This window comes from Aquarana catesbeiana, linkage group LG11, assembly GCF_042186555.1.
Source record: "Aquarana catesbeiana isolate 2022-GZ linkage group LG11, ASM4218655v1, whole genome shotgun sequence".
Classification (NCBI taxonomy): domain Eukaryota; kingdom Metazoa; phylum Chordata; class Amphibia; order Anura; family Ranidae; genus Aquarana; species Aquarana catesbeiana.
Genome location: NC_133334.1, coordinates 101,649,063 through 101,663,164, shown reverse-complemented (window position 1 = coordinate 101,663,164; position 14,102 = coordinate 101,649,063). Strand labels below are relative to the sequence as shown.

The following is a 14,102-nucleotide window of genomic DNA, read 5'->3' as shown; positions in this document are numbered from 1 at the left end:
GTGTTGTTTTATTTTGGTGGCTTTCGGGTTTCTGACCTGCTTCCTGGATCCAAGCTGAGCTCCTTGGGTTTGTGGTCGGAGCATGTGCTAGTGGACCACGGTCGCGTACAGGTTTTCCTGAGACGATCGAAAACTGACAGGCTGGGGCGGGGGGAATGGGTGACATTGTCGGCATGGAGTGACGCCTCAGTTTGTCCGTTGGCACTAGTTACTGGTTTCCTCGCTGCACGTCCGGCGGGGGCGTCTCATTTTCTCAGTCATCGGGACCAGTCTCCTTTAACTAGGTACCAGTTTGCTTATGCTGTCTTGGGAAATTGGGTTTACAAGATTTTAAGTTTTCCTCACATTCATTCAGAATAGGGGCAGCGTCTGACGCTGCTGAAAAGGGGTTGCCAGCCAAAACCATAATGGGTTTGGGAAGGTGGAGGTCAAACTGTTTTAAGAGATATATCAGACCTAACTTGTCACTTTAATTTTCCAGGTTTTCAGCATTGTGTTTGGATTCTGGGCCACTCATACATATATTGGGCTCGGAAACGTGCGGCTCAACGCAGGTATTCTGTCAACCTATCGTTAATGCCGGAATCCTTCAATCTGTATTGGAAAGGAAGAAGAGGTTTGCGGTGGCAACATTTATTTTTTCGTTTGTCTCAGTTACATCAGGTTTGGCCACCGCCTTCAATTTTGATAGTCCATCTAGGAGGCAATGATTTGGGTTCAGTTCGTACTTTAGGCTCCATTCACACTAGCGCGTTTTTTGATGCATTTTGCATTTTGCAGAAATGCACGGGAATTTTTTAACATGGGTTCCTATGGAACATGTTCACATCAATGCCTTTTTGTTTCTCTGCATTTTTGGAAAGGGTCAGGGACTTTTTTTCATGCAAAATGCAGCGTTTTGCATGTAATAGAATTCAATGGACAAGCATCAAAAACGGAAGTGCAGCGTTTTTGCAGCGTTTTTGATGCGTTTTTGATGCATTTTTGCCGTTTTTTTTTTATTTTTTTTTTAGACTGTAAAAAAAAAACTGTAAAAAAAAAAAACGCAAAACGCAAATCGCGGCAAAAACGCGGCAAAAACACGGCAAAAACGCTGCAAAAACGCTGCTCAAAAACGTGGCAAGCATGAAAAAAAAACCTCCAAAAATGCTCAAAAGCAACATGCATAGGTGTGAATCGAGCCTAAGACCTTTTATTTATGATTAAGCAGGATCTGTATAGGTTTCACTTGACTTCCCCGGGTACGATCATTGTATTTTCAGAAATTGTTCCCCGTCTCGCTTGGCTGTCTTCCCCGTTTTCCAAAGTAATGGAGAAGATGAGGAAGAGGGTCAACCGGGCGTTGGCAAAATTTATGCCACTTTTGGGGGGATTTTCTTATAGGCACGTGGATCTGGAAGGGGGCATCCCAGGTCTTTATAGGCAGGATGGGATCCACCTTTCAGACGTAGGTGCAGATATCTTTAATCTTGGCTTGCAAAGCAGCATTGAGAGGGCCACGTATTTGGGGTAGGCCGGCCTGGTTGCACAAGTCCGGCTGGTGGGGACGTATTTCTTTGTAAATAAAGGTTGAGTAGTCCGTGTTCTGAAAACTGGGCAAAGGTTTTGCTGTTAAATATTTAATTTCATTTTGAAAATTGGAATTATTATGTTTATTTTTATGAATTTTTGTAACCAATAAAATTACCACGGCCATTTTTTGCCATATATGATGTATGTGTGTTTTTTCCTATCAATAAGTTTTTATGGTGGTACCTGGGGAACTATGTTTAGGGGCAAGGTGTGGCCTGCTGTCCCATACTTAAAAGGGGGCGCACCATTAGAGCCCCCTTTTTTGGGACGGCGGTCACCCAGCCCTGGTGATAATTTAGGTTAGCAGGTATTTAGTGTGCTGTGCCTTTAAATGCATACCTGAGTTACAGGTGGCCCAATCGGATCCCAGGGAAGGTTCTGGTATTCCTGGGAGAAGTGATAAAAGGGGCTGCTGAGGGTCTGTACTTCCTCTTGCAGCAGCTGGACCTGGAAGAGAAGAAACTCCCTCCCTCCCCGTCGCGGTGTATTTTATGTGGTTGGGTCACCCCGGATTCCGGGGGGGGACGTATTTCTTTGTAAATAAAGGTTGAGTAGCCCATGTTCTGAAAACTGGGCAAAGGTTTTGCTGTTAAATATTTAATTTCATTTGGAAAATTGGAATTATTATGTTTATTTATATGAATTTTTGTAACCAATAAAATTACCGCGGCCATTTTTTGCCATATATGATGTATGTGTGTTTTTTCCTATCAATAAGTTTTTGTGGTGGTACCTGGGGAACTATGGTTAGGGGCAAGGTGTGGCCTGCTGTCCCATAACAATGATGATCTAGTTACAATGGCACAAGGGTAAGTATTTGAGTGACTTTGACAGGGGCCAAATTGTAATGGCTAGATGACTGGGTCAGAGCAACTTCTAAACTGCTGCTCTTGTGGGATATTCCCAGTCTGCAGTGGTTAAGACCTACCAAAAGTAGTCCAAGGAAGGAAAACTGACGAACTGGCGACAGGGTCATGGGCGACCAACTCTCATTGTTGCACATGGAGAGCAAAGGCTGGCCTGTGTAATCAAATCCAATAGACGCACTACTTTAGTTCAAATTGCTGAAAGAGTTAATAGGACAGGAAGGTGTCAGAACACACAGTACATTGCAGTGTGTGCGTATGGGGCTGTGGAGCCGCAGATTGGTTAGGGTGCCCATGCTAGCCCGTGTCCACAGCCAAAAACACCTACTTACAATGGGCATGTGGGCATCAGAACTGGACCACAGAGCAGTGGAAGAAAGTGGCCTGAGTCCATTCCTTTGTAAAAACCTCAATGCCGTGGGGACTTCAGGGTGTCAGCATTTTTATTTTTCAGTCCTGAATGGTATTTCATGCTAAAGCGAAATCCTGATAGATTTGCTAACCACTAATACCCTGTAGTGTCTAGCTTGGCTGCCCTGAGGAGATATGTGAGCAGATTGTCAGTTTTTATTTCGAATTCTGCCACATACAAGTAGTCTTTCTCTTGTATGTTGCTGCCCCCCACTTCAAGAGTGGTATATTTTCTCATATATTTTACATCATGCACAATGTTTCCATTGATAGTGGAGCTTAGCTGTATCTGAGCACCATAAACTGAAAACATTTCTAATATTCACAGCAAACTCACCTATTCATCCATGCCTCATCCATCTCATCACCTACCTTGTACGTGTCTGCATTATTTTAAGAAATCACTTTGCAAAACACCCCTTATCATTTCTGGCCTTAGCCATCTTGAGTAAAGACAGATCATTTATGTAGCATTTTCTTCCTGAAATGCCCTTAGTTCAGGCATGCAGGTAGAAAGGTGTGCTTAGCTGAAAAAGCCCCTCCTTCCCACCTCCAAATGAAAGAAAAAATACCCATGAGGAATTCTGGGAGGTACAGTATGATATCATTTTGACCAGGAAGCAACTGAAGAAATGTAAGTCCCTAAGGAATGTAGAGATTCTGAAAGGATCTCTAGAAGCATGAACGTTTTGGAATAGAAGATAAATGATAGAGACATGAACTGATTTGTTTTGGAGTGAAATGCAATTAGGTTTGGATGTGGTTTTATTGAATGGGTATTTGAAGGAGGAAAGAATACCTATGGGCCTTAAAAGAGAAGTATGGGTATTTTTTTTTTTTTTAGAATCATACTCACCTAGGTGGATGCAACATCGGTCCGATGCCGCATCTGTCCCCCGCTGTGGCTGAGAACCAAGCCATCAAACACCACTTGGTTCTCAGGACTTCCTGAGCAGAGAGCTGGTGACTGTCAGTTACCTGCTCCCTGCTTGCCCCCCTCGCACGCTCACTGGAGCACTGTTCTGTGGAGGGGGCAGGAGCGTCTTGCTGAGAGGCTAAGCCAGGTGCTGGTCCAGGCTCCTGGGTGGATCCCCACCACATAGTCGCAATCTTTCCCCAGCCTGGACCAGCTCTGTGACAGTGGGCTTCAGTCGGACATTGTGTAGGACAGTGGACCACAGTCCTACATAAAACATCTTTTTGGAGTAATTTATGCAGGATTTATTCAGGATAAACAGGACTATGAGTAGTCCAGTGTATGCATCTGGATATGGCATAAAAACAGGTTTGACAGAGCCATATGAGTTCTATCTTTACGCCTACTGTAATCCATAGGAGAGTTTGTTTCTCAGACACTGATAGAGAAACCTTAGTACTCTTGACCTCTTCAACAGTATCTAACATCAGATAGGAAAGTGAAGCTGAAGGATACTTTTTTGTAGAGGGGAGCACAGCAGGGCTAACAAAACAATTAAACCCCAAAAATTGAGACAAAGAGCAAGAAAAGAAGGAGTTTAAGGAGCAGGAAAACATGCAACAGGGAATATCAGTATTTTCTATTAATGGGAGGATAAGCAGTTATGATATAAATCATTTAGATTATATTTCAACTTTACAGGAAGAATCTGTTCTTTTACATAGTTTTGCATCTAATTGCTATTTTGTTCTGTCTTTTACACTAGTGCATATAATTCATTTTCCTGTGAGAATTATCTACAGCCACTAGATGGTGATTATGGTCATAGGAAATAATCATACTAGACAAAGTACAGGGACAATTTAAGGCTGGGAAAATGCTTGTAAGATTCATGTAGCAATTTTTTATACATAGCACCCCATATTTTTAATAAACATACAAAAAGCAGTTGTAAACTCTCAATTGCTACACTAGAAATATACATTTTCTACACCTATTTATGAATGACACTCTTACTTCTTTACATTCATAACATATAATGTAATTTTTTCAGAAGTTAAACCAAAGTAACAAGGCATCTTCTTCTTTTGACCAATTATCTTAAATAGTAAAATCCATAGGGGATGATTAACTACAGGAGAAGAAAAGGTTCACTTAGCAAAATGAATAATAACTCTGGAAAGTGAATGTTCACTTTGTTTAAGGAATAAGATAAAGCCTTGTTCATGTTGAACACCTAATAATGTGTGATGGAAATAAAAAAATGCATGTTTGCTGATCTGATTGGGTGATCAGGGCAGGGACACAGGGGCTGGGCAGGAGGGGCGGGTGCCCTGGGCACTGTGGTATCATGTGAGGTGGGGGGGCACTGCAAGCAGATTGAGGGGGGAGGGGATTTGGGTTGGGAGGAGGAGTTTGAAGGGCAGCAGGGGAAAAGAATTGGAGGGGAAAGTTGGATGTGTGTGCCAGGAGTTGTGATTCAGGGGGATTTGTGTTTTGAGGGGGTGGGAGAAGAGTATTTGTGCTAGGAGGGGGGATTTGGGGAGGTTTTTGCTAGAAGGGGCGATATGGTAGAGGGGGTGGGGATTTGTGCTAGGAGGAGAAGGGGGGGGATTCGTGCTAGTAGAGATGATTGTGGGGTGTCTGTGCTAGGAGGGGGGGTGATTTGTGCTAGGAGGTGGATTTGGAGTGGGGGGGGGGAGATGGTGTACTCAGAGGGGAAATTTGAGGGGTGGAGGATTTGTGCTAGAAGGTGTGATTTTTTTTTTTTTTTCACTTGTGCTGGGGGGATTTGGATCATGGAGGGGGCAAATATTTCTACTGGGGGGGTTATATTAGGGGGTAATCATGCAGATTAGTGCCCAATTTTTTGGGGGGGATTGCTGACACATAATGCTGATACATCTTGGGGGGGGGGGTGCGGTATGCCATGTTTGTTCGGGCTCTAGGTGACCTTGTCACGGCACTGCGGGAGATTGAAGCGACAACTCCACCTTATTTACTCAGCTCAGTGAAGATTCACTTTGCAAGATGAATATTCACTTTGGAGTCAACAGCCTTGACTCCTTCATTAATTCGACTTGTATTGATTGTGTTTTATGGCTGTGGATTCTGGGCTACTTTCCTACTTTCCCTGTCCTGTATCTAATGAATGCTGCAAAACATGTACATAGTATGCAAATATCATCCAGCACAGTGGTATATTAGATAATATTATATAAGAATAGTTTTTTAATGAAAATTTTAACAAATACTTACAACCCTTTCGTTTTTCCAGCGTAATGAAACTTGGATGCTGTGTAACTGCACCATGGCAAGATGTCTTGAAAACAACACAATAGAGATCATTGAACTGAAGTGTGAGCCCCCACCTAAAATAAAATGTGCCAATGGTTTAGAACCAATAGCTGTACTAGACGATGACTTATGTTGCTGGCACTGGGAGTGTGACTGTAAGTGTTCCTTTTTTTCATTTGCCTACTTAATACAAATATATGAGTGCATGCAAGCTCTGGGATACAAACCCAAGTCCAAGACCCCCTAAAATTAGAGGGTAACTAAAGAAAAACAAAAAAACAAAAAAGGTAATATATTGGAGCTTATCCAGTCTTTAGGCTTAAAGGCTGCATTCAGTTTCTTTTTTCAGGTTAAAACATTTTTATCAAATAGAGAAAACAACTGTTGATCTTGATAGAAAGCATTTTTCTTGATAATTCCTGTTAATTGGATGAAAGTATCATTTTTTTTTTATCTTTCACCCTCAAATAAATAATTTACCCATCCCCCCAGGATTAGACATGAACAAAGGCAGACATTTTTGAAGTCCAACCTGTGTGGCAACTATGGCTCCCTCTATACATACAGAAATGAGCGTAGCCACCCAGGGGCAAGAAGTGTATTATTTGTAGGGTTGCCAGGTGAAGATAAAGAGAAAAAAAGCCTTAAAGGCCTAATTTCTCTATATGTGTAGCTTAAGAATCATGCCAATTAATACTTTATGTATTCACTAAGGGCTCGTTCACACTAGTGGCAAGCACTGACGATTCTCTGTAAAGCGATCCATTCTCAGATCACTTTTCAGAAGCATTTGACAGGCAGTGAGGAGGAGAATATTCTTCTCCTCACCACCTGTTTTAACCCCCTAAATGTTGCACTACCATGCGGCTCCATTCACTTGAATTAATCATGTTTGGTGGGTGGTAGTGCTTGCTGAATGCGAAAGAGGATATCAAGGCCGTAAAGCAAAGGCTCGTGGCATGTGTACACCCACTCCATTGCCTCTGTGGGTAAAGAGGAGCAGCTGGTTTGGTGGTAAAACTGCAGCACAACCTTTGGGTTTTACTGCCAAATCCCCCCCCCCCTCCTAAACACTAGTGTGAACAAGCCTTTAATTAGTCTGCAACTCAAAAAAAGAATATAACATCTTCCAACATCTGCCTTGAATAAGTGATTTTATTGATTATATATTAATATCAAATTAAAAAACAAAGTATTACTATGTACAGTAGCAAAAATGTGTTTTATTTCAATAACTGTAAACTTTTATTCTGTCATGAAGGTGTTTGCAGTGGTTGGGGTGACCCCCATTATATCACATTTGATGGCACCTACTATAGCTATCAAGGTAACTGCACCTATACTCTAGTGGAAGAGATTACAAAGAAGATTGATAATTTTGGAGTATACATCGATAACTATGATTGTGCAGCTCGAGACCGAGTATCTTGTCCACGTGACATCATTGTCCGTCATGAATCTCAGACAATACGCATTGCTTTAAAGACCCCGATACCTGTCAGCATACAGGTAGGATGCATATGTATTCATTATGTTGCTTGAAAACCAGCATTCCTACTATTTAAGATTAATGGAAACTAATATAAATTTGATATGTGATGCAAAGCACCTGTATTTTTTATTTTTTTTAACCAAATAAAGGCAGCAAAAACAATAATTTTTCCTAATGACAAACAGATTCATTTTCAACCCCTTTATTTAATAAAATACTGGTAAATCTTAAAGCAATCTTAACATTCTGGTAACATTTCATGAGCGCTGGGAATCCTAGCTTAAGGTGGGTTGCTGCTATCTGAGTCTTGCTGATTTTTCTAAGCTACAGAAGCAAATACTCTTGCGCACAGGTGTGTAAGCTAGATGATCCAAGGAGTTAAAAATGGACAATGAATTTCGGCCTTGCTGCCCTCAAGGATGGGGATATCTTAATAATAAAACAAATGAAAGAAAGAGGGCGCACCAGCCTAGTGCATTATCCTTTAGTATATTTTTTTAAAAACATGAATAAAATCTACTCACAAAGGTAGAAAAGAGTCGCACTTACAGCAATCCTAAGGCAAATGGTCCGCTGGTAGCAGTTTCCAGGTCCTAGGAAGAGGACTACGAACCGCTGCTGGCTGACACGTTTTGAAGGTGTCCCTCCTCTGAAGGGCTCTGAAGAAGAAGGGACACCTTCGAAACGCGTCAGCCAGCAGTGGTTCATACGTTGTTTTTAAATAAATATACTAAAGAAAAATGCACTAGGCTGGTGCGCCCTTTTTCTTTCTTTTTGATTTATCTAAGCAAAAGTGAGGCTTACTAACCATTACTTCTCCATGAGTATGTCTAAAGCATAAACATTTTTTTTTTTTTATTTTGAAATGAGTGGGCAAGTGTTAGAATCTAGCAGTTTTTTATTGCTGCATGTTTCCTTGCTAGTCAGTTTCCCCTCCTCGCCTTCCTGGTGACCATTGTCAAGTGATGAGATATCTAACATTTTACAGTTGTCAAATGTACAGGAGGAGAAGGGAAGTGTTCCAATGGAGACACCCATTCCAGTGACAGTCTGAGAAGGGCTATTTCCATTTTCAATACATTTTTTCGCATTCTCTGTTCTATTCCAGAACAGGAAGTGAAAGAAAATCTTCCCAAGGGCCAAAGATAAAAAGCACAACAGGAGGTTTACCATTCCTTACAAAACCATTTGGTTTACCATTACCTTCCAAAACTAAAAAAATGATTTTGCAACCACATTGGGATGACAGCTACTTTATATTTGTTACGTGTTCTCATTCACATAGCATAACCTAAAAAAAAAAGAAATATAACGCTTGGATTTTACGTGTTTTTTTCGGAGAATTCCAAAACTGATTTTTTTTCCTCTCTTATGCAGAAGGGGTGAGAAGTTAATGTTTACCATAATTAATTGTTTACCATAGTTACCTCTATCTGTACTCTGCATGCAGATCTCATTGTAAGTTGTAAACTAGATTTGAACACTGTCTGTCCTAACAAATGGTTCAAAATGTAGAAGCTTGGTTTCTATATTTTATGTTAATCAGGGGATACTCACTGGGGGAGATTTACTAAGATAGCTGCATACAGAATATGGTGCAGCTGTGCATAGTAACCAATCAGCTTCTAGGTTTTATTGTCAAGGCTTAAAGAATATGTAAACTCAACATTTCATATTCCTCATATGTGCCTGCCGTACCATGTACATATATAAAAAGTATCCTGTTCTCTTTGTATTGTTCCTTTGTGTGAAATCCCTGGCTGGCAGTCCCTCTGTTTCTCAGTTTGCAAAATTAGTTCCTTCCTTAGGACACTAGATCATAATGTTCTATGCAGCTACTACTGTCAACTCTAATAATAAAAAAACTTTATACATTTCTTCTTTTGTCCTGCTTATCTAGGTTTCTGTAAACAATGAAATTGTAGCAACCCCCTATAAAAAGTATGGAGTGACTGTGTATAGATCTGGAATCAATTATGTGGTCGAAATTCCAGAATTGGAGGCTAATATCACATACAATGGCATGGACTTCTCCGTCAAACTACCGTATCGTCTTTTTGGACACAATACACAGGGACAGTGCGGTAAGCTTCTGTTGGAATCTACAGTATATTTGCAAAATAGATTAGAAGTAGCATTCCATTTAAATCCTAACTATAGCTATACCCACTCCCACCCCCATTGTAAACATATTCTAACTACCCTGTAAAGGAGAGAAGTCTATAAGTCTATACTTACCTATTTTGGAGGTGCTTTGGTCCAATCATATGATCTCCCCCAGGAAGGCTTCAGTGAAGAGAGACCCCTGACGATGGCTGCAGAGCCTGGGTGATGATGTCACCCTAAGGCTTACTATGGGGCATCTGTTGTAAGCTGTCCCTCCTCGGCACTGAAGCAACTGCTGCAAGCTGATCATGTGACTGGACTTGAGTGTCCTCAACATAGGTAAGTATAACCATCTTTCCTTCACTGGGTTGTTAGAATAGTCCTAGAATGGGGGTGAGGGCAGGTTTAGGTAAAGTTAGGATTTGGCTGGAATGCTACTTTAAACCTTTTATTTTCAGTGGGAGATGCAAATTTCTTATTTTCCCTGAGAATCATTTACTAAAGGCAGTTTTAAACCCAAACCTATTTCTGAAAGAGGCTAGCATAAGCCAAACGGTGTGTGATTGTGTTTCACAATTTAGGACAAAAATGATTAAAATTTCAACATATTTCTCATGTAGAGGTCATCATTAGCAGAGTGTATACAAGTTTAACATGTTCCTAACTGCGTTTTAGATACGTTTTTATTTTTAAGTTATATACAATAGTATGTTTAAAGCAGGGGTCTCCAAACTTTATAAACAAAGGACCAGTTTACGGTCCTTCAAACTTTAGGGGGGGGGGGGGAGCAGACTGTGGCCAGTGGGAAGAAAATGTCCTGGCGTCAGTGGAGTAAACAATGCTCCATGATTGGAATTAGGAGGAGTAATAGTGCCCCATCATTGGTGTCAATGGGAGAAATAGTGTCCCGTTATTTGATGTCAAACGTAAGAATAGTGTGCCATCATTGGTGTCAATGGGAGGAATAGTGCCCCATCATTGGTGTCAAAAGTAAAAATAGTGTCCCATCATTGGTATTAATGGGAGGAACAGTGCCCCATCAATGGTGTCAATGGGATGTTTGGTGCCCCATCATTGGTTTCAATGCGAGGAATAGTGTCCCATCGTTGGTGGCAATGGGAGAAATAGTGCCCCATCATTGGTGTCAATGGGAGAAATAGTGCCCCATCATTGGTGTCAATGTGATGATTAGTGCCCCATCATTGGTTTCAATGGGAGGAATAGTGCCCCATCATTGGTGTCATTGGAAGGAATAGTGCCCTATTATTGGTGTCAATGGGAGGAATAGTGCCCCTTGATTGGTGTCAATGGAAGAATAGTGCCCCTTCATTGGAGTCAATGGGAGGAATAGTGCCCAATCATTAGTGTCAATGGGAGGAATAGTGCCCCATCATTGGTGTCAATGGGAGGAATAGTGTCCCTTCATTGGTGCCAATGGGAGGAATAATTCCCCATCATTGGTGTCAATAGAAGGAAAAGTGTCCCATCATTGGTATCAGTGGGAGGATTAGTGCCCCGTCATTGGCGTCAGTGGGAGGATTTTTGCCTCATCATTGGTGTCAGTGGGCGGATTAGTGCCCCATTATTGAAGTCAATGGGAGGATTAGTGCCCCATCATTGGTGTCAGTGGGAGAAATAGTACTTCATCATTGGTATCAGTGGTAGAAATAGTGCCCCATTATTGTCACTGACAGGACCTATGTCAGCAACAGTAGGGGGGAATAATGACCCAAGGGCCAAATAAAAGCAAACAAGGGGCTGCATCCGGCCCTCAGCCGCAGTTTGGAGACCACTGGTTTAAAGTAACATGCTAGAAAACAAATAATGACAAAGCATGTAATGTGATAGTGTAGGGGTTGCAAAGGGGTTCTCAAGAGTCTCTTCTAGTAGATCTTTGTTTAGATTAGGAACGTTATTTGACTGCTATGGAGAAGCAGCATTTTCATCCAAGTACTGGAAGTGTGTTAGGGCTACAGAATACATACCCCATTCCTTATTTCTATAACATAGAGGGGAGTAAACCTGTTGTCCTTGGGGATTACTGGCAGCAATGTAACTAATAAGAACTCAGTACAGGCGTTGAGCGCAAGAAGTTATCAGCTTACATGATTGTTTGCAGAGTCTTCAGATTTTTTTTTGTACTTATGTAACAGATAAACTAAAAAGACCTTCAATGATATATTTACCAGAATAAAAGGGGCCAAATAAAGCGAATTCAAAAAAGTTTTTTTTAAATAAAATAATTTTCTATTTAACCCCTATTTAACCTTAGCTAACCCTAATTATGCCTTCTTCTCCCCTTAGCTTTTTTTAATTAGCTTTATTTTTCATTTTTAAACTATTCATATTTAAAAGAAGTATGGTCAAAGCTCTTTTGGCCATACTTCTCATGTTGGTCACAAGAGTGCACTTACTTGAGCACTCCCAAGATACAGAATCAGCCGACAGTGGGCTGAATTTTGCTGTTGGTTGATGTCACAGAGCCGCGCCAGACTCTGGAGGGATCCAGACTATACTGTTTTGATCCAAACCGATACCTGTCCACAGCTGGCTCAGTCTCTCAGCGTGCTGTCTCCTCCACAGCCTAGCACTCCAGTGAGCACTGGGGGGGCAGAGCACAGAGCGGTGATTGACAGTCACCACTCTGTGCTCAGAGTGGACCTTAAAACTGAGTGACCAGCAGTTACGTGATCGCTCAGTTCATGGGCTTAGAGACAAAGGAAGACAGCTGTAACATCGCACATACAGTATACATTTTGTGAAACTTCATAAATCTGGTTGGTTGATATTCTGATTCCATTTGTTGTGATGATGACTATCCCTTGCTGAGACCACTATGCCTGGCCTGTATATAGCAGAAACAATCACTGTGGACAGTCTTCGTCAGATAGCTCAACTCACCAAACACTTGAAATCTACAAATGTCTTTATTGCATGCAGACAAAACAATAAGATGCGAGATGCGGTAGACATGATATAGAAGTTTAAGACAGTCAAAATGAGTATTGGCTTCCTAGCTCCAGTGTGTGTCTTGAAAGGAAGTATGAGGGGAAGGAAAATACAGAAAATTAGTAATACCAACAATGGTCACTAGGTGGCAGGATAATCAAAAATTATTAATTAAAAACAACACAGGCTGTATACACAAATGGCATCACATTTTCCATGTATTGCTGGAGGCAGTACAGTTGATATCATTCTGTACTGCCTGTGGGTCACTGTGCCTGTGGGTGTCATTGTCGCCATGGGTCGGTGTTGGAAAGGCAACGTGTTGAAGCGTATGGGTGCTCTTCTATCCCGGAGATAACTCGGTGGAGGTGGTCCTCTGCGTTGCATTCTGGGAGAGGGTATTTATGGGACAGACGTCATGTTTTAGGTCGTTTTCATTCCACCTGCTGGCCCTCCTGGCCGACAGGTATGTGTTAGGAGTACTACTGCGTGGTCCTCCGACCGGGAGGACCACTTTGCTGCAGCGTGTGGGTGGGCCCAGAAGCCTGTCTGGGGCCTACCACAGCGGCGAGGGAATGGTCCTGTGCTGTCTGTCCTACAGGAAGAAGCTGGACAACTGAGAAGATCCCAGGGGAGGACCTGTCATGGAAGGATCATGCAGAGCGCTGGTCTAGAGAGGGGCCTGGTGACTCAGTTGGAGGACGCATCCTAAAGTTAACCCACCGCATAGTACTGCCGGGTCAGCTTAAAGGTTCTAGTGCTGTGTTTGCTGTCCATCATAAACCATTACATCCTGTGGCAGAGGATCGTATGGGTTTCTATTCCATTCAAGTCTGTGGCAGAGACTTTTGTTCATGCTGCGTGTCGGTTGCTAGGTTAGTGAGAGAAACCTATCCGGGCGGGCAAAGATTCAACTCTAAAAGGAGAGTACATTCATCTACAAGATTCCAATTAATAATACTACATCAAGAAAACTTCCCTGCAACTCTTCTTCTACCTCTTTCCTGCTACTTCCTTCAGTTACTCTTTATTAAAGCATTGGTAATGATACTCAAGTGTGTGGTGTCTACACTGTCTGGTATTAAACTCAACGGGACCCTAGACCCAGTTCTGGTGAAATTGAGGTAACAAAGGTGACGGTAACAGCCCGCTTTAAACCAGCAGCTCCACCGTGAGTTATTGCTACACACACGTAGGCGTTTAGAGGACTTTAGAGGCAGTGGCATTTACAGATAGAAAAAAACAGAAACACTGCCAGTGCATCCAGGAGCAGTTTTGGCAGAAAAAAAATGCTTCACGTGTGTAAATGCATGTAAACCTGTGTTAACACTAAGCACATTTAGCGATCGAGTGTCAATTCATTTCAATGACCAGAATAAATTATTATTCTGACCAAGGAAATTAATTAACGCCTGAGCGCTTGACACGCCTAAATGCGTTACACTCATTTACAAGTATCAAGTGTTTTTTTTCTGCCAAAAAGCCACTGCCA

At 41.8% G+C, this 14,102-nt stretch overlaps 1 protein-coding gene across 1 annotated transcript in view; it reads left to right on the top strand.

Moving 5' to 3' along the window:
- LOC141111717 (uncharacterized) overlaps nucleotides 1-14,102 on the top strand; it is a 491,097-nt gene that overhangs the window by 429,390 nt on the left and 47,605 nt on the right. The window contains 3 exon segments of the mRNA XM_073603861.1: nucleotides 6,044-6,218; nucleotides 7,325-7,572; nucleotides 9,456-9,639. Coding sequence (XP_073459962.1) covers nucleotides 6,044-6,218; nucleotides 7,325-7,572; nucleotides 9,456-9,639 — 607 coding nt within the window.